Below are 22,097 nucleotides of genomic sequence, written 5' to 3' on the forward strand. Positions count from 1 at the left end.
AAATGTGGTATTGCCGTAGTGGTGTTGCCCCTCCTGTGCCCTCTGAAAATCAAAGTGTTAATACTCAAAATCAGGGTGTTAATCACCCTCTCCCCAGAGTGGCGTGACATCCGAAACTGCCACACTACTCTTCTTTTTTTACAACCTGTATTGAGTATTATTCAGCACCAGATCCAAAACTGAAATAATGGCCACCGATTGAAGGAATTCAAATGAAAGACACAACCTTCAAAATACATGCTATAGTCCTGCAAATGATTTAAATAAAGATCTGAATACTGTAGGCAGGTTTCCTTTGACCCAGGTATATTCCACAAAAGCAATGCTCAAAATAAATCTTTGCAAAGTGTAGTGGAAGCAGAAGATATTGGGGAAATTTTGTTTAAAAAATGATCCATTAATTTATCCATTCAACGGGTGGATTTTTCTTTTGTCAAAGTTTATTTATCGAGACAAATTATGATGGAAACAGTGTTTTTTAAAATAAATTATGATTGACGAATACACAGGGCACGTGATATCAACACATAACTATGAAGCTCCACTCCACATTTCATTTTAAATGCCTACCTCCTGCTAAATCTTTTTTTCGGCTATAAAAATAATGTCTGTTTGCAGGATCCTTGTCCTGACTTTCAACAATGGCTGATTTGCTTCGACTTGCTTTCTGATTTGCTGGACACAAGTTTCCCCATCCAATTATGTCAGATCTACAGGAGTGTAAGTTTCACCATGGCCTGGACTGTGACAATACATTGACACGAGAATTATTACAATATGGCAAATATTAGTAAATTCCTGGATTCTATCCATGCTGGCTTTTGCGGCCTACCTGAGACATGAAACAGATAGGTGGGAGGGCATACAGCCTGTCACCAATTTATTCATCCGCAATTTGCCTAAATGGGTAATGTAAACACATCAACCACTTAATTTGTGTTCAACACAGTTGTTTTTTTCTTAGTTGTGATGTCATTTCGGCCAGCTCTTTTTATAAACACAAGATAGCAGGCAATTGTTGAATTTGTTTTCTATGAAAATTTTCTAAATGTCGACAAAAAAATCACTGGACAAGTTAATGGAAACATAGCTACTGTTTGAAATTCTAGCTAGGGTCTCTTCATTGTAGTTCTATGTACACACACATTAGGAGAGTATTCCATGTATCAGATGTTGCTTTATTTCTGTACATATTGATCTTTCTCTACGGTAATTAGAGGTTTGACAGTGAAGTGAAAGACAACACCCATTGACAATTACAGCAATTAGTCACTCAATGACATTGGGATCTTTGACCTGTGTTTGGGAGAACGCATGGGTCACTTCAACATGTATTTCCTTCGGAGAAGGTAGCTTTTAGACCCCCTCCGAAAACAAGATCAGTTTATGGTTCCTCAAGGACTTTAATTGTACAGATGTGGGATCTTAATTTGAAACAGTTTGCTCTAGCAGGAAAATAATCCTGCAGCAACAGGAAATGTGAATTATTTATGTGGATTAGAATGGACATTTTTAAACCTTCAACACACTACAGGTTTTAAATGTCCTGCATTGCAAGTTCTCCTGACAATGGACCTTTTTGTTTCTATTTGAGTGTTGAAGAAATGTCTAATTGAGTGACTGATGAAGCCATCACAGACAGTGCTACAGTAGTTCAGCGAGCCCACGTTTGGCCATCCCAGAGTCAATGATGTCCGCAGTGCTGACACTTCATGAACAAATTCATTAGCAATTGCTGTCTGCTGGTATTTTTCCACAGTTGGTTTGCCTCACCACACTCGGTTAGGAAGAATAAATGAAATCGTCTCTGGAATGAAGACAAATAACCTGGACTATTTCACCATCCATTATCAGGACGTGTGAGTCGTTTTCTCACAATCCTCTCCATGGTAGTGGGATGAACCATCCATCCATCCTCTTCTGCAGAGACAGACAGGCACACACACATGATCACCCTTCTTATAGGAAACTCATGATCCACAATGGTTCCCTCTCCTCCCCTTATATTTTTCCCTTACACCAGACACTTCCATCTTTCACCCCCCCTCTTTCTTTCCCTCTTCCTTGCTCTGCCCCCCCCCCCCCTCCCTCTCTCTCTCTACCTCCCAGCAGTGTTACACAGGACAATTGGGGGAGGGAGAGGGCTGTATGTGCGTATGGAAAACATGTTCTTACCGCTGTGGGTGTGACTCCTATCTCCATGTCGTGGTCCATGTGGACTTGAGAATCTCCCGCCATCCTCAGGTGGAGCTCACCACCTGTGGGGAGAGAGGGAGGTGGAGGTTCAACAAACTGTGAATCTCCACTACACTACACTCAGCATTTCACTTTCATTAATGTTCAGAATTATGCATCAATCAACTCTCAACAATGGATGATTTTTCACAAAACATCTCATAAGATCACTCAGGAAGTCAATGCGTAGTCAATACTACTATGCCAGTCATCTATTTGAATAGGAGCCACTAATAACAGCGAGCCTGAATCTTAACAATGCTTGCTCAGGTCTCCATTTTCATGTTAAATCTAGGCTAAAACACTATGTTCCAACAACCATACTAGAATGCCAATAAGAATACATAGCCAGTATATTAATGAATTCATTACTCCATGCTACAGTAGGTGATATGTGAGGACAGTGAAGTCAGTAGTGAGGACATTAGAACAGATTCTCAGTTCATCATAATAAGACAGACCTTTCTCACCAACACAGAATGCTAATGTGTGGATTATCTCTAAACTCACATGGGAAATGGGACTCTGTTCAAAATGTGCATCACTCTGTTAGCTAATTTGTAATCTCTGAGTGAAGCAGTCTCAGCTGTCTGTAGCTACCGTGTTCAACCTTTGTTATCCCCCTGAGGAGGAGTGGAGGAGAACACATCAGTGCCAGTACGCTGCCTGGGCTGAACACCAACCCAACTGTTAAAAGCCCTGATGCTGCACGGACACGCTGACCATTACTTGAATCACAACGATCACCAGCCTGGACCTTTCACATTCTGTCCACAGCACATTTTAAAGCCTTCATTTCTTTGTTTAAACTTCCCATGTGACTACAATAATAGCTCTTTGGCTTTTTAAAATAAAGTAACACTATGAAAGGTGATTTGATGTAGTTTCGAAGACTTCTTTCGAACACTAAATGTGGTTTCTTTGTTGCTATTTTAGGTATGTTGGTGTAATACAGTGATCTAGTGACAGACTGCAGTATCTGTGATCTGATTTTAAAGTGCTGGAAATTTTATTTTTAAACATCAATTACAATGACTCAAACTGACAGAGGGAAAAAAAGAAAAAACAATATTTTGGCAATAGGATGAAATAACACATACAGGAAGTCAGAACTACAGATATGAGAGGCGGAGAGGGCACATCGATAGGGACTAATTTTAGCAGCAATTTCATAACAACACCTTTTCAGTTATATAAAAGCATAATAACTGATAGGGTCACTGGTGTTTGAAAATAAACCAATAGAGTGACAGAGAGTATGAACTGTGTGTTCCATAATCACCAATCAGAAGAGGTGTGGACTCGAGTCGCATGACTTGGACTCAAGTCTCAAGTCTCCATGGATTACTCTCCACACAGTCAGAGACTGTAGCCGCAGCATTCAGTTGCAAATCCCCAAAAACTGCAACAGATTGGCTAGTGAAATGCATGCTCGACCCTCTGATTGGACCAGAAAACTGTCAATCAACACAGGTCGGGTGAGATAGCGCAATGGTTCTCAAAGTGGGGAGAAGGTTTTTGGGGGGTTACGAGTGTGAAACAGTTTTTCATACATGTTTTAATAGGTTACATGTAGCCTAACATTTGTATTTATATACACTACATGACCAGAAGTATGTGGACACCTGCTCCTTGAACATCTCATTCCAAAATCATGATCATTAATATGTAGTTGGTTCCCCCTTTGCAGCTATAAAAGCCTTCACTCTTCTGGTAAGGCTTTCCACTAGATGTTGGAACATTGCTGCGGTGACTTGCTTTCATTCAACCACAAGAGCATTACTGAGGTCGGGCACTGATGTTGGACAATTAGGCCTGGCTCGCAGTCTGCGTTCCAATTCATCCCAAAGGTGTTCGATGGAGTTTTGGTCAGGGGTCTGTGCAGGACAGTCAAGTTCTTCCACACCGATCTCGACAAACCATTTCTGTATGGACCTTGCTTTGTGCACGGGGGCATTGTCATGCTGAAACAGGAAAGGGCCTTCCCCAAACTAGTGGCAAAATTTGGAAGCAATGAGAATGTCATTGTATGCTGTAGAATTAAGATTTCCCTTCGCTGGAACTAAGGGGCCTATTCCAAACCATGAAAAACAGCCCCAGACCACTATTCCTCATCCAACAAACTTTACAGTTGGCACTATCCATTGGGGCAGGTAGTGTTCTCCTGGCATCCGCCAAACCCAGGTTCATCCGTCAGACTGCCAGATGGTGAAGCGTGATGCATCACTCCAGAGAACGTGTTTCCACTGCTCTAAAGTCCAAAGGCGGAGAGCATTACACCACTCCAGCTGACGCTTGGCATTGTGCATGGTGATCTTGAGCTTGTGTGCGGCTACTCGACTATGAAACCCATTTCATATATATATACAAAGGTATGTGGACAATTTTTTGCCATTTTAGCATTGACATGAAATCAGTCAAAACACCCCAAAACAAGAGATGGCATCAATAACAACATGAAACTAGCTGAAACTAGTCACTTATGATTCCCCACATGGCAGTTTCTTGTCATTGTTGGTAGTTATCTGGCCATCCAGAATCACAACACACGGACTTCTGCCCCATTGAAGTGTGCACATTGTTTTTGTGACATTGTCAGCTAATCCATCAATAAAATACAATTTAGAAATGTACTACTGTCATCTATGCCGGAACAATAGGCTACCTGGCGATTTGATTGACAATTTTCATATTTCAGATAGCTTTAAGGATAGCTGTAATATCTCACTGCCTTCAATATTATGGTATGAATATTGAACATATTCTGGTGAATTAAATATAGTATTTGTGAGGAAGAAAAGGGTTACCCAATTGGCAAGGAGTATTCTGGAGAAGGGCAGACCTTGAAAGGGATAGTGTTTGGTGCAGACAGACCATGCTTTCCATTCGATCCTGCAACCTCCACTGCATACAGGTAGGTTGGTCGTATGATTCTGCTTGCTCTGGCCTCCAGAGAAGTGACATGATATGCCTTCAGGATATTGGCTGCTAAGATGAATGACTTTCAGCTCAAATTGCAGGTGTAAAACATGCACGTGCGTGCACGGGGGGTCACAAGCTTTTAACCACTGCTTTTTGGGGGTCAAGGGTCAAACATTTTGAGAGACATTGAGCTAGCGAACAGATTGCTGATTTGCTATACAGCTATAGGATCGGGGTGCAGCGCAAACATCACATTTTATGGAGAGGATTGCCATAAATAAATATGCAGCTCCAAAAATTGTTTGGTGATATTCACTGTTTACTTTGCAAGCTCACCAGCAATGGGGCATCAAGCAACAATTACTAGCGTACGCCTACTGGTCTTTTGGTGTGTCAAACATTTCTTGAAATTGATAATTTACTTATGAAGCTTGCATTTGGAATTTTTACATAATCAAAATATGTTTTAGACAAAATAATGAAAAAAGCTATCTGGTAGTCTCAATAAATAGACAAAGACGTATAGTTGAACAACTCATTGCATGTATAGCTTTTTCTTTACTTGACTAAACGATTTGCTCCAATGTATGAGTGGACTTAACTCGAGACTCCACCCATTATTCTTTTATTTTACCAGGCAAGTCAGTTAAGAACAAATTCTTATTTTCAATGACAGCCGAGGAACAGTGGGTTAACTGCCTTGTTCAGCGGCAGAACGATAGATTTTTACCAGCTCGGGGATCTTGCAACCTTTTTTGGCATTGCAACCTTTCGGTTACAGCGCTCTAACCACTAGGCTACCTGCAGCCCCATTCTACTTGGGACTCAACTTGAGACTCGGACCTTGTGACTTGAGACTTGCTTGTGACCAAAATAATAGTGACTTGATCCCACCTCTGCCAATCAGAGAACAATCACCAGATTGCTTCTACAACACCATCTGATTAGTCTCTGTCATCCTGCTCTGACATTGATCTGTTTTGATCAGTGAAATGGAAGGCAAGGCATCATGGAGAGAAATTGCAAAGCAGGGTGGAGGAATGAGGGCTCACGTCACACAGGAGATCCACGCAGGAATACAGTGTTGACATTGACGGGTTTAAAGCAAAGGGCAGAGTGACGTGACAGGCATCTGAGATGTAGAAAGACAGACAGACTGAGGAATACAAGACACACAAAGCCCCAGAAGAACCCTGGGTGAATGCATTATAGTTTCACCAGGTCCTGCTTTCCAAGTCAGTTTAGGCTTTCATGCATTAAACATCTCCCCAGTGACTGGTGAACCCAGGACCTGTGTGCATACTCTGCCTGCGTTTGATTGCCGCTTTGCTCTCGCTGCAGACTCACCAGCGGTTGTGCGAACACAGATTCCAGCTCAGTGTTTTATCTTTAAGAGGGTAACAAGCGTTTATCTTGTTACTTGAAGAGCGACAGGATGCTTTGGGTAAATTGTGTTTAGGCTCTGATAGTGTGAGCGCTCATCTGTCGTGTTTAGAGGCAGGGTGACAGTGGCAGAGAAGTAAACCTGCCCCCCCCTCTCTCTATCTTTCTCTGTCTCTCACTACAGCAGCTGTGTCAGGCTTCTGTAGTGTTTCCACCTGTATACTTTCACATTATGTTTTTTGAGGACAATCCAAGTCTTTGTTTGAGTTACACAAACAGCTATTGTAAGGTTTAATTATCTTAATTAAAGGCACTTCTAAAATGTATTCGATATCAGCCCTCAGTGCAGTTTGGAAAGGTGAGGGCTAGCCGTGAGGAGCCAGGTGGCCAGGCCAGGATGGGGCTTGTATCAATACTAATTACTGCTCCAATAACACGGACGTCGCCCAGCAGAGTTAAACCGGCCTCTGGAGGACCGTAGTACAGAGGCCTTAGATTACCCCCTAATCATTATTCTGCCTGAGAAGACAAAGAACTTCATCAACAAGATAACTGAGTTTGGATCACTTTATTTTCTCGATTAGCTTACATTTTCTCATAATTTCAAGGTAATCAAAGCTCTTTAAAAGAGCAAGTTTAGGGAGTCTGGGAAACAAACACATTTTCTGCCTAAAAATATCCATTGAAAATTGTTTCAAGATACAAGCTACAGTATACCACGGTACTGTCCATTCCTCAGAGAATGATGAGTGCAGTGAGAAACTGCTAATTCCACAGTAAACCTTCAGTTTACAATACAAATTCTGCTATGAGAGGGCAATCATCCATATATTCCCGAGGTCATACAGAATCTTCACGTTTTCCACTGAAAGGCAATTCTGAGGAGACATCAAAACAGAGCACAGATCTGGCAGAGGAGAGGAGAGAGAGAGCTGAGTCTTAAACAGTATCTGCACTGGGAGGATCTGCACAATCAGTGCAGAAGATAGATATCTCCTCTGGTGGAATAATTTGCTCCAATGTCTCTTTCATCTCTGTAGCCCAGCATTGGGAGCGTACCGGAACTTTCTCTCAGCAGCGTCATGGTTACCAGGTTCTCATGTGTGCGTTCGTCTCAGGCTAAGACAAGTGGCCCACAGTGCAGCGCTTCGTCCCTATCTCTATGACACTTTGAGGTCGGTCAGGGCAAATGACTAAAAACGTCTCCAAAGCCTGCGGATGCCAGCCAGCTTGGCTCCAGGCCCAGACTGCCTTTTCCCCTCCCAATGGCTGATAGCCGGCCTTGAGAATATACAGTACATCTCTCACGGATCATCTTCTCCAGAGCAATAGACACTGCCTCAGCTAGATGTCCTGCCCACACTGGAGACTATTAGTCTAATGAATTGACAAAAGACAAATAAAACACCACACAGCCTCAGCCAGGAATAGCTGTTGCAAGTTGAGTCTCTGCTGCTTGCTCCAATCTCGTCCTCTCGCGCCCCTGCGCCAAGGGTACGTGTATTTATAAAAGTGATGCCCCAGACTCCCCAACACTGTTAAGTGATGCTGGACAGACTGAGCACCGGGCCAAGCCAAAAACACCCACTCTACTGGACCAGAGCAGTCCTACAGGAATGAATGTGGCGGGGGATGGGGGTTAAAGAGAGGAAAGGAGCACCAACACCCTGCAACACCCTGTCCCGCTTTTATCAGGTGGCTCGTCAGCCTCTTGTCATGATTTACAGCCCAGACCCCACATTTCCTCTCTCACAGCTCCATCGCTGTAGGAGTGAGAGTGAGGGATGGATGGACGAGAGGATGTAGAGAGCAGGAGATGAAGAGAGGAGTGGGTGCGAAGTGCATGCAGGAAGAGCCAAAGGTCACACACCTAATTAGAATTCCTGCGGCACCTCGCTCTGTCCTTGCTCCAGTCCTATCAGGAGGCCGTTCCACTCGCCACCACCATACCACATCAGAACATCCATGGTGTCACTCAATAGGCCTTGAGCCTGTTATATTAAACATATGTCTCTTTTCTCTGTGTTAATGGGCTGTGACTGAGGGCAACTTGTCACCTGGGTGATGAATAATCAAGCTTGCCTCCATAGATAGATGTGTATGCAAAGAAAAGCTCCTCTGGAGATGGTTAAGTCAACAGCATATTCTGTTATTTCACCTTAATGATAGCTTTGGTAGTAATTATGATTCTCCAGCATAGACACGACTACTGCTTTATACCACCGTCATATTATAGAACAAATAATACATTATTATTGTCATATGAAAGGAAAGTGAAGATTATTGTCATTATCCTCTAAAAGTCAAATTATGTCAGCTAGATTGTTAAATACGTGTGTAAATCGACTCTTAAGGATTTGAATGTCATCAAAGCTGTTAAAATCATTTTATCCATTTTCTTACGGAGAACACATACTGAGAAACGATTGATGCACCAGTCTCACCCTGAAAGATAAGGTTCAATTGACTTGATTACAAAGTGTAAATAGGATCATTTTGGTCATACAGTCAGTCGGATACAAAACAGACTTTTGAACGTAAAACAGGTTGGGTTTGTTTCCATCCTGCACACATGCCCACAGCTGGCAGCACACAAGTAATCCTCAATTCGGAGCGCAGCTGCACGCAACCCAATCGTAATGCCTGTGGATATTCCAATGGGGCTAGTTAGGGATAAAGGACATCACTGCTTTAACAAGGAGATCTGTCTCTAAAACCTCAATGTCATCCCAGATTGTTCTCCAGTCAATGACACTGGACAGATTAGAGCACGGCCAATGATTACTCTCCTCCCACCTCCACCTCGGTAACGGCCAATTAACCTGGACAAGGAATGCTCTTCCCATTCTGTGTAGGTGAGTGGCTTTACAGGGAAGGAGAAAATTATTGTACTGCACTGCCAGACACGATAGTAGAGACTGAAGGTGATCTGCTAGCTCTGTCTCTGCTGTACGAGGAGGTCTGGCTGTGGGCAGAGAGCTGAGGGGCATAGAGGACAAAAAGGTGATCCCTGCAGCTGCCCGACCTGCATCTGTTTACAGGCTGCTGGAGGTGCGTTTGATCTGCTTACAAGCAGTGTGGACTTCCAACTTTATGTTATGACAGAACCAGGCAATAGCAATAGACAGAGCATATATACTTTTACAAGGAAAACTCAAGGAAAACTCACCTACATTAAACATGTACGATGTCACTTTTAAATACAGTATAAACACAGAGCTCTTTCCATTACCAATGGCCAAAGATTGCTGGAAGAATACCTTTAACATTCGAGTCATTTAGGAGACAGAGCAACTTACCCAGAGCAACTTACAGTACTGAGCATGTACATTCTTGTACTGGCACCCCGTGGGAATCAAACCCACAACCCTGGCATTGGGAGATATCTAGTCAGTTGTACAACTGAATGCATACAACTGAAATGTGTCTTCAGCATTGAACCCAAACCCCTTGTATCAGAGAGATGCAGATGACTGCCTTAATCGACATCCACAGTGCCCGGGGAACTGCCTTGGTCAGGGGCAGAACCACAGATTTTTACCTTGTCAGCTTGGCGAATCAATCCAGCAACCTTTCGGTTACTGGCCCAACGCACCTACCCACCAGGCTACCTACCGCCCCATGCTCTACCAAGCATCATGCTCTACCAACTGAACCACACGGGACCCTCAATCATTTTCTTCCCGTGCATGATTTGGAATTGTATTTTAACAGAACAGAGCTCAGTGTCGACTATATATTTCAATGATAGAACATGCTATAGGCTAGAGAAATTCTACAGTAGATTAATTTGTAATTCCGCTAACTAATTCAACAACACAACAGGTATCAGAAGAGAGCACTCCTTTCATCCACAGTTGACCGTTACACAATATATAATATAGAGTATAGCTTTCTATTTTAATCATAAAGAATACAAGTTTAATACAACAAATTGTTCACGCTTGGCTAAGCTCCTGACACAGATGCATTGCTACAGTGCAACCGGAAAGTATTCAGACCCCTTAACGTTTTCCACATTTTGTTACATTGCAGCCTTATTCCAAAATAGATTAAAAATAAATAAATCCTTATCAATCTACACACAATACCCCATTTTGACAAAACGAAAACAGGTTTAAAAAAATCTTAGCTAATTTATAAAAAATGTGAAACAGAAATTCCTTATTTACATAAGTATTCAAACCCTTTACTATGAGACTTGAAATTGAGCTCAGGTGCATACTGTTTCCATTGATCATCCTTGAGATGTTTCGACAACTTGATTGGAGTCCACCTGTGATAAACTCAATTGATTGGACATGATTTGGAAAGGCACACACCTGTCTATATGCATGTCAGAGCAAAAACCAAGCCATGAGGTCAAAGGAATTGTCTGTAGAGCTCCGAGACAGGATTGTGTCAAGGCACAGATCTGGGGAAGGGTACCAAAAACTGTCTGCAGCATTGAAGGTCCCCAAGACCACAATGGCCTCCATCATTCTTAAAAGGAAGATGTCTGGAATCAACAAGACGCTTCCTAGAGCTGGCCGGCTGGCCAAAATGAGCAATATGGGGTGAAAAGCCTCGGTCAAGGAGGTGACCAAGAACCTGATGGTCACTCTGACAGAGCTCCAGAGTTCCTCTGTTGAGATGGGAGAACCTTCCAGATGGACAACCATCTCTGCAGAACTCCACCAATCAGGCCTTCATGGTAGAGTGGCCAGACAAAAGCCACTCCTCAGTAAAAGGCACATGACGGCCCGTTTGGAGTTTGCCAAATGGCACATCAAGACTCTCAGACCATGAGAAACAAGATTCTATGGTCTGATGAAACCAAGATTGAATTATTTGGCCTGAATGCCAAGTGTCATGTCTGAAGGAAACCTGGCACCATCCCTACGGTGAAGCATTGTGGTGAAAGCATCATGCTGTGGGGATGTTTTTCAGTGGCAGGGACTCGGAGACTAATCAGGATCGAGAGGTAGATGAACAGAGCAAAGTACAGAGAGATCCTTGATGATAAGTGTGCTCAGGACCTCAGACTGGGGTGAAGGTTCACCTTCCAACAGAACAACGACCCTAAGCACACAGCCAAGACAACACATGAGTGGCTTCGGGACAAGTCTCTGAATGTTCTTGAGTGGCCCAGCCAGAGCCCGGACTTAAACCCGATTAAACATCTCTGGAGAGACATGAAAATAACTGTGCAGCAATGCTCCCCATCCAACCTGACAGAGCTTGAGAGGATCTGCAGAGAAGAATAGGATAAACTCCCTAAAAACAGGTGTGACAAGCTTGTAGCACCATACCCAAGAAGACTCAAGGCTGTAATTGCTGCCAAAGGTGCTTCAACAAAGTACTGAGTAAAGTGTCTGAATACTTATGTAAATGTGATATTTCCATAGTTAAAAAAAAACTGTTTTTGCTTTGTCATTATGGGGCATTGTGTGTAGATTTATTTTTTATCCATTTTAGAATAAGGCAAGGGGTCTGAATACTTTCCAAATGCACTGTATAATATAAGCGGGGATGGGCTGCTTTTTAACTTATGTCTACCACCTGTACAGATGGATAGACTGGTCAGAATGAAGTGATGCCTATATGGATAGACTGGTCAGAATGAAGTGATGCCTATATGGATAGACTGGTCAGAATGAAGTGATGCCTATATGGATAGACTGGTCAGAATGAAGTGATGCCTATATGGATAGACTGGTCAGAATGAAGTGATGCCTATATGGATAGACTGGTCAGAATGAAGTGATGCCTATATGGATAGACTGGTCAGAATGAAGTGATGCCTATATGGATAGACTGGTCAGAATGAAGTGATGCCTATATGGATAGACTGGTCAGAATGAAGTGATGCCTATATGGATAGACTGGTCAGAATGAAATGATGCCTATATGGATAGACTGAGAGAAAAAAAACTGCACATTGTATCAAAAGGTCAAAAGGTGAGCATAGAATAAAATATGTGCTATGTGCTACTGGTCTGCACCATCCTTCTCCTATAGCATTTCCCTGTTAGCCCTGCTTTTACACTGCTCAAGGGGAAATGTATGATCACGTACACATTCTGCATGAATACTGAACGCTACTACACCACCTCTGCATTCCCTGCTGAGGACATGCCCGGGAACACTGCGTAGGAAAAAAATCTTGTTGTCCATGGCCACAGACCTGATTGTCATGAAAGTTTCACAGTGACAACTCTCAAGATGTTTTGGGCAGGGTACATTCTTCCAGGACAGCCGGTAACAGGAGAGCTTACGGAATCAGCAGACAATAGTACATCACAATGGCACTGAAATCAGACTCTCTAATGCCCGGCTCAGAGACACATCAATGGAATCAATACAAATGATTTGGTCTACATTTTTGGATAGTCTGTAATATTCCAGCGGAAAACTACAGCAAACAGATAATGGCCTCTCTCTCTATCCCTCTTTCTCTATCCCTCTCTCTCCACCATTCCTTCTTTCATTGAATGTGTGGACTATGTTGTGCTGCCACCCTCTGTAGCAAACCCCCACACTGTTGGCTGCTGCACTCGTAAAACTCCTGCATTGTACTATAGGACAATTACAGAGTCCTCTCACACCAGACAACTAGGCAGGCACACAAAGGCAGTAGCATCAGCAGCCTCTCACGGTGGTCTGACAGGGCTGAAAACCCATTGCTTTTTGATTACCTAGCCCTCGCATTGAGGGCAAACAAATGCATGGGTGATCTATCACTGCAGTGACATTAGTGATATAGAACCTAGGCAGGCTGTGATGGGACAGAGGTCGCAGGCAGGCAGGCATGCATGCAGGCAGGCAGACAGGCTAGCAGGCTGGAGGAATCTGAGGCAGCTGAGCTCCACCACAACACACCGTATCAGTCTCTCTCTTGGGGAGCATAAGAGCCATACTATATGATTTTAATTAACATACACTCTTTGATCTGACACGCGGCTAAATGGACGATGTCAAGGTGAAGAATTACGGAAGGTAATGACAGCACAGCACAGCACTGCATTCATAGGCAGATCGAACAACTCAGCTGCAGCCTGAGGGTACCCTATAACCACAGCGTTAGGCTTGCATCAGCGCTATACTTTCTCCACCCCTCTCTCTCGCTCTGCTCCGTCCGTGTCTTCCCACTTTTCTCAGTGTAGCATGAGTCTTACCTTTAGGTGGCCACAAGAGTAGCTGGCAGGCTCCTGTTGAGGCATTTCACGGCTGCTGCTCTCCCCTGGACTCCACTCTCCTTCCCTTGCTTTGTTCAGCAGCCCTCCTGCCTCCCAGCTCTTCTCTTCTCCTCTTCACCGCTCTAGTCCTGTGTGTGTGTATGTTTGAGTGTGTGTTTGAGTGTGTGTGAGGTAGAGAGGGAGAGCATGTGAATATGTGTGTGAGTGTTTCCTCCCCCAACCACCCCCCTCCCCCTCTTGCTCTTCTCTCACTTCCACACAGAGCTCTTGTCTCTCAGGATTTGTCCTTTACGTGTGTGTTTGTGCGTGTGTGTGTGTGTGTGTGTGTGTGTGTGTGTGTGTGTGTGTGTGTGTGTGTGTGTGTGTGTGCAGAGAGCGTCTATGTGTGTGTGCCTGCCTACCACATGGCTCGTTTCACTCTGCAGGCAAAGGCATAGAGGAATGAGCTTGGAAGAGAAAATACTGCGAGAGAGAGAGAGGATAGGGAGAGAGTGAGGGAGAGAGAGAGGATAGGGAGTAGAGGATAGAGAGATTGAAGGAGACAGTGAGGGAGAGAGAGGATAGGGAGAAAAAGGATAGGGAGACAGATTAGGGAGATAGTGAGGGAGAGAGAGAGAGGATAGGAAGAGAATGAGGGAGAGACAGAGATACGCCAAAGGGAAGTGCTGTATAATCAATTCCTCTAAAATTGCAGTTGAGGAAAAGGCCCTAAGGGCTTGAGAGAGAGAAGGAGACACAAAGAGAGAGAACGAGAGAGAGAGGGAGAGAGAGAGAGAGAGAGAAAGAGAGAGAGAGAGAGAGTATTAACAGGAAGAGGTGTAGGTACAGTGAGAGGAGAGGAGAGGGAAGGGAGGATCAGGGGAGCGAAGTTTGGACCTGGTGTTTCCCCAACTCCAGAACCGTGGTATTATGTAAATGTATTCTGGGTGACAATTGAGTTACACTATTTTTGTTAGCTACATTGGATCCCAATAATAAATAGGAAAATACAGTACAAACATCTCCTTTCACACATCTCCTTCACAACCAGCTACCATCTGTCTGACCCTTTACACAAGCCTTGTCCTCATTTACCTTGGACTGATGGGAGGTTGGGCCACAGGGTTGACGGATGTGTCCCTGGAAAATGTTAATTACCCAGACTTAGGAGGCACAAAATTATGAATGAGTGAGTAATTTATCTCCATTCTCTCCTTCCTTCCTTCCTTCCCTTCCTTCCTTCCTTCCTTCCTTCCTTCCTTCCTTCCTTCCTTCCTTCCTTCCTTCCTTCCTTCCTTCCTTCCTTCCTTCCTTCCTTCCTTCCTTCCTTCCTTCCTTCCTTCCTTCCTTCCTTCCTTCCTTCCTTCCTTCCTTCCTTCCTTCCTTCCTTCCTTCCTTCCTTCCTTCCTCATTTACATTCCCCTGCCTTGTCCCAGAGTTCATTAGTTGTGATTGACACCTCAATGAACTGAAGTGTTACCAGCTCCCAAGAACAAGAAGGACCAGGCGGGAGGACCAGGCAGAAGGACCAGGCAGGAGGATCAGGCAGGAGGACCAGGCAGTAGCAGAGCAGGGAAATCAGAGCGAGCCAAGGACTTAAACAAATAATAAACTCCTCATCATGGAAGAAACAGGACTATGGAGTAAGGGAGGGAGGGACTGTAAGGGAGGGAGGGATTGCTTAAAAAAATCGAAATAGTATTCCATAATCACTCTGCCTTGTTGGCTAACTAAATAGTGTAGCAGGTTTTAACTGCTTTTAAGGTACAGTCCCTGCGTTAATGTGTACAATATTTTTCATTTTCACTAAATTATCATTTTCATATTAAGCAGAGAGGGCCAACATGAATAGCATGGTAATGATATATTCATAATGAAGCATATCAATTGGCGCCAGAAAATGATTAAATTATTAATTTATCGTCTGTGCTGGGACCGATTTGTTTAACTTCAATAAATCACATTGTCAGCAAAGCAAACATTTTGGCATTCAGATCGTGTAGATCATTAGACCATCCATTTACCAGCCAACCATCAATAAACACTGAGCAAAAATATCAATGCAACATGTTGTGTTGGTCCTATGTTTCAGTTGGTCCTATGTTTCAGTTGGTCCTATGTTTCAGTTGGTCCTGTTCAATGTTCAGTAATTGCACAAAAAGCTTGTTTTTCTCAAATAATGTGCACAAATTTGGTTACATCCCTGTTAGTGAGCATTTCTCCTTTGCCAAGATAATCCATTCACCTGACAGGTTTGGTATATTAAGAAGCTAATTAAACAGCATGATCATTATGCAGATGCACCTTGTGTTGGGGACAAAAAAATTGCAGTTTTGTCAGCATGTGTATGGGATCGTGTAGGAGAGCGGTTTGCAATTTGAATGCACAGAGATACAGTGACGAGATCCCTAGGTTCATTTTCATGCCATTCATCTGCCGCCATCACCTCATATTTCAGCATGATAATGCCTGTCCCCATGTTGCAAGGATCTGTACACAATTCCTGGAAGCTGAAAATGTCCCAGTTCTTCCATGGCCTGTACACTCACCAGACATCTCACTCACGGAGTATGTTTGGAATACTCTGGATCGACGTGTACGACAGCATGTTCCATTTCCCGTAAATATTCAGCAACTTCGCACAGCCATTGAAGAGGAGTGGTATAACATTCCACAGGCCACAATCAACAGCCTGATCAACTCTATGTGAAGGAGATGTGTCGCGCTGCATGAGGCACATGGTGGTCACACCAGATACTGACTGGTTGTCTGATCCACGCCCCTACCTTTTTTTTAAAGGTTTCTGTTACCAGCAGGTACATACAGTATCTGTATTCCCAGTCATGTGAAATCCATAGATTAGGGCCTATGAATATTTTTTCAAGTGACCGATTTTCTTATATGAACTGTGAAATCATTGAAATTGTTGCATTTTGAGTTTATATTTTTGTTCAGTACACGTACACATGTTTGATGCACTAACTAATTTATGGGAAAGATAACTTCTATTAGTGTTTAAATGATGAATTATTCTATGGTGTGTGGATCTACTTATTTTATGAGGATACATTATTCATCCTGATCTACTCAAGCTCATGTCATGCGGTTTGATCCTATTGTTTAGGACATGTTCAGCTCCTCCATGGGGCTCTTAACATAAATCATAAAACGGGGAGATAAAAGTTAACATTCCAGGACCACTGAACTATCTCTGACACCGCAGTTAAAAAGATTGTCAATGTTTTTGAAGTACTGGTTAGATTCTCCAACGTTCTACCTCCTATCAAGCACAATATTTTAACTGAGAGAACTGCAACAATTTCTTTGGAAGAGGTTTGGATTTCAACTTAAAAACAGGGAAGCAAGGATGCACTCTACTGGAAGACTAGACCACTTGCCCACGATGGTGTGTTGTGCGTGAGAAGGACAGCCCTGACACACAGACACTGTGTGGAGAGAAGCAGTAGCAGTAAACCATTGAAGAATTGCCCTGACTGCTGCAGTTCTCTGTGTGAATGTACAGTGTGTAAGTATCGCTGCACTGTTGTTGTAGAGGTGAATAACTACAACAGGACAGGCTGTGGCTGTTGGCTGGGCTGGGGAGTTAGGCTTGTTGTAAGCCATCTCTTGTAACAGTGTTGTCTATACAAATGTTCATGTTGTCTGCTGGGAGGTCCTGTCATGCTTAGAGGGGGGAAAAACACTCCAGCCGGTGTTTGGTCTCTGGAAGTGGAACAGTGTTGGATTGGCACCAATGTCTGATAGTAATTCCTCATCAAGCTGACCAGCCCTGTGGTTCTCAGGGAGGCCTGGCGGGGTTAGAAGGATCAGTACCTCCACTTTGTAGGCTCATTCTGACCCCAATCAGCCTCGTGTTGTGGTAGGGGAGTGAAGTGCTGACAGAGAAAAATAACACAGGCTGAAAGGAAATGTTCAGCAGTGGGATAAGGTGGTCAGACAATGTTTCTATTATTTCACAACAACCAGAAATGGAAGCTTAAATGTAAAGGACTGTACCTGTAATTGTAAATTAAATGGGAACTAACTATGGTGCGGTGTTATCTACAACAGCAGACGTGGCAAAACTAAACCAGACAGGGGGGACAATAGAAAGAGCTTGCAGCGGGCTTTAACTTAATGTTCTCTCTTACAAATGGTGCTCTTTCCACCTCTTAGTGTCACATAACATTCTACAGATGTAGGATCTTAATTTGAGCCTGTTTGCTACAGCAGGAAAATAATCCTACAGCAGCAGGAAAATAATCCTACAGCAACAGGAAATGTGAATTGTTTTGTGGATTATAATTAATGGACATGTTTTTAGGGGTAGATACATTTTTTGTAAGGGAAAATCAAGTCAGAAAGTGAGAATCACAAACTTCAGAAGGCTTTTTAAACCTAAAAAATGACAAGTTTTCCTGCATCAGGGTGATCAAATTAAGATCCTACATCTGTAAGAAATTACATTGGCACTCATACCATAACACACGCCACTGCACCCCTTATAGAACAGAACAGGATGAAAAAGGCAGCTCGAGAGAAAATAATAGATTTTCAGCTTTTCATAGGCTCAGATTTAATTTAGGCCTTTTCTTTCACTTCAGTGTAATTACTTTCTACAAGCTAGACGGCTGCTTAATCGTCATGAAGTCTTTGGAGGGGAGGTCATGCAAGGGGAGGACATGAGCTAGGTAATGCAAGACAAGGGAGTAGGGGACGCCCGCGCACACACCCACACCTCCATGTGACCCTGAGAGTCTATACCTGCTCTTGTTAGATGCCAGCATGGTAACCAGCAGCCACAGCATGTTTGAGGAAAGCCTGAAAGCCACATCAAGGTCTAACTGGAACAGTACCATTGACATGTACAGCCTCACCCACCTCATCCACACAAAGATATCACAGTATGCCTCTGTCCTACAATCATATTGATAAAATCTTGCTTCTCTGAATGTTTACATTTTTCTCATGTGTCAGCTAGAGGTGAGCATCGATGCATACAGACAATGAGGCAGCTACATGCCAAACAAATCATTTTGAAGGACTATTTGTGTGATCAAAAGCAGCCAATCATTTTGAAGGACTATTTGTGTGATCAAAAGCAGCCAATCATTTTTGAGTACGACCCAATTTTCCACGTCAGATATTTGAGAGCGTAGCAGCCTACCATTTCTGCCAGAGACTCTGCAGGGCAGACTGATGTTTGAGGAACATGAATGTCCCTCAATATGATGACTCTGCAGAAAGCTTCCCTGTAGACCCCTTGCTGAAAACCATCATGTGAGACAGATTTTTTTTCATCACAAATTAAAAGAAAATAATTTCATATCAAGAAGCCTAAATTATCCTCCAACTTGAATTAATTCCAAGTCTTTGTGGACTTCCTCTGACCTGATTTTTCGACCAAAACTTATAAACATAACATGAAAAAGAGCTGAAAATCTAATTGATTGAGGGATATTGCAAAATGGGACAGCCGAGTTTTAAATTGCGTACCGCATAAAAATCGTCTGTCCTCGGTTGCAACACTCACTACTGAGTTCCAAACTGCCTCTGTAAGCAACATCAGCACAATAAGTATTCTTCGGGAGCATCATGAAATGGGTTTCCATGGCCGAACAGCCGCACATCAGCCTAAGATTCCCTATGCGCAACGCCAAGTGCCGGCTAGAGTGGTGTAATGCTCACCGCCATTGGACTCTGGAGCAGTGGAAACGCGTTCTCTGGAGTGAAGAATCACGCTTCACCATCTGGCTGTCCGACAGATGAATCTTGATTTGGTGGATGCCAGGAGAACGCTCCCTGCCCGAATGGATAGTGCCAACTGTAAAGTTTGGTGGTGGATGAATAATGGTCTGGGGCTGTTTTTCATGGTTTGGGCTAGGCCCCTTAGTTCCAGTGAAGGGAAATCTTAACTACAGCATACAATGACATTCTCAATGATTCTGTGCTTCCAACTTTTGCCAATAGTTTGGGGAAGGCCCTTTCCTGTTTGAGCATGACAATGACCCAGTGCACAATGCCAGGTCCATACAGAAGTGGGTTGTCGAGATCAGTGTGGAAGAACTTGACTGGCCTGCACAGAGCCCTGACCTCAACCCCGTCGAACACCTTTGGGATGAATTGGAACGCTGACTGCGAGTCAGGCCTAATCGCCCAACATCAGTGCCTGACCTCACTAATGCTCTTGTGGTCCCCAAAGCAATGGTCCAACATATAGTGGAAAGCCTTTCCAGAAAAGTGGAGACTGTTATAGCAGCAAAGGGGGGACCAACTCCCTATTAATGCCCATGATTTTGGAACGAGATGTTCGACGAGCAGGTGCCCACATAGTTTTGGTCATGTAGTGTATTATTAACCTTATGTTAAGATAATGCTGGCTCATACATGCTTATAACAGGTACTAAAGCATTATAGCTTATACAGTTTCAGGAGTAATGCTGGGAAAGGTACTTTCTTGTGTACTGGAGCCTCAGAGTGGAATGAGTTGCCTCTGCCCATAAAAACAACTTCCTCTCTGGGCAGCTTTAAACATAAAGTACCAAACTGTTTGATGTCTTCTGTGCCCAAGTGAATGTGCCCTATGATGTAACTGCAGTGATGAGATGTTTTTCTTCTTTGTTTTTATGTTTTATTATTATTAGGTTTTCATTCTGTGTGTACCTGTGTTTGATCTTGTCTTAAGAGGACCACAATGTGAATAAGTCCAAGATTTTATTGTGTGTTATCCTCTATGATTTTACTAATGTGCATGTATGGCTTTTTCAAGTTTTAGTTGTTAGTTGTTTAATAAACAAAACTAAAAAACGACCTGGTCGTCCCTAGTTACCCCAGCCACAAAGTCATAAACCTTGCCTATTTCTTCAATTTCTCTTAATTTCTCTTATTAAAATGTGATTTTGAACCTAAACCTAACCTTAACCTCACCGCTAACCTTATGCCTAACCCTAACCAGAAATGAAGACCAAAAAGCTAATATTTGTTTTAATTCATTTTTACGATTTTTACGACATAGCCAATTTGGACTTTTTTTAGCTAGTGGAAACCATTATACCTAGGAAGATGAAGTATGGTAATCATTTTTGTCAGCCATGAACCCTTCTTGTGTGTCAACAGACATGTAGACTTGGAAGATAAAAGCGCAACTTTTTCATGGAAACAATACGAGGTGAAAGACGACACAAACAGCAATTCACACCACGTCTACCCCCTACCCCACGCATTCACACATATCCTCCACGATCATGAACAAAGATAATACCAGTCTTACCCAAGAGAGCTATCTGCTATCTGATCTAGGACATGGTCTCTTTCTTTCATCTCCTTTCTCTGTGTTAGTCTAACCTATGCATGTTGCTAGGTTTACTTTTCATTCACAATGGGGATGAGCTCACCAGGCCTTAGAAGTATTACAGTAATCTGTGAATAAGAAAATGAGAAAGTGCAAGTCACAGCACTTCAGGAGCTGTGAGCTACGGGTAGATCAGGGGAACTGTGTGACTGTGCGACTGTGCATCATAAATGCAGCATCACTGTTTGACTCAGGTTGACAATTCAATAGCAGATACAACTCAAATCCTATGTCACACGTCTTATCAGAAAATCTGTCCCTCGATTCAAGATCTTTATTTTTCCCATTGTGTGTGATTATGTATGTGTGTGTACAGTAAACAGTGGCACACAGCTTCCAGGGGGTAGTCAGGCTGGACCCAGGTACCAGCGCAGTGTGGGTTAAACACATGCCCACTCAACAGCCCTGCTCGAGGGCTGTATGGGTAGCCTACTTCATGTTTGTGTGTGTGTAAACATCACCTGAAGTGATTCCAATCCCATCAGTACAAGGCTTTATAAAAGCACACACAGCTGTAGCACTGAGACACTACAGTTCAGAGGGCACACCATCAGAGACTGGCTGAGAGAGAGAGACAGAGACAGAGGTGATCCAGGGTGCAACACAGTTTCCACACTCACAGGAAAACTCTGTTTGAGGGAAGGAGCTCATCTTCTGTAGTTGGACCATTATCATCCAGTGAGTACTTTGTATTCTCCTGTTATAACAACAGTGTAATGATAATATCTATCATGTTTAAATGCACCCACTTTGAGCCTAGGGTGAGCTTGTCGTGTTAGAGCTACTCTCTCCTACAAATATGTGATGCATATATTTTTAAATCAGCATTCCGCTAATGTTCTTCTTCCTTAAAAGAAGCGCTGCTTCCCAAAACACTATGAATGAAAGTGGCATGTCTGCCAGTGAGCATATTGTATGTAGTATGACTGATATGACTCCACTCCTAACTTTGTGTGCAGGTACATGTATAGGCTAGTTTGTCGTCTTGTAAATTATTGAGGATCTTAACATTAAAAGGAAATGGGTCTTGGGAAAATAAATATATATAT

The 22,097-nt window shown here is 43.1% G+C and overlaps 1 protein-coding gene across 1 annotated transcript in view; it reads right to left on the reverse strand.

Annotated features, from left to right (window-relative positions):
• LOC109909207 (G protein-activated inward rectifier potassium channel 4) overlaps positions 1-14,161 on the reverse strand; it is a 37,515-nt gene extending 23,354 nt beyond the window's left edge. The window contains exons 1-2 of the mRNA XM_020508250.2: positions 13,698-14,161; positions 2,176-2,258 (exon numbers count right to left, since the gene is read on the reverse strand). Of these exons, the coding sequence (XP_020363839.1) occupies positions 2,176-2,238 (63 nt within the window). The 5' untranslated portion in view covers positions 2,239-2,258; positions 13,698-14,161. The remainder of the gene's footprint in view (positions 1-2,175; positions 2,259-13,697) is intronic.
• Positions 14,162-22,097: the final 7,936 nt, after the last annotated feature.

This window comes from Oncorhynchus kisutch, linkage group LG18 (genome assembly GCF_002021735.2).
Source record: "Oncorhynchus kisutch isolate 150728-3 linkage group LG18, Okis_V2, whole genome shotgun sequence".
Classification (NCBI taxonomy): domain Eukaryota; kingdom Metazoa; phylum Chordata; class Actinopteri; order Salmoniformes; family Salmonidae; genus Oncorhynchus; species Oncorhynchus kisutch.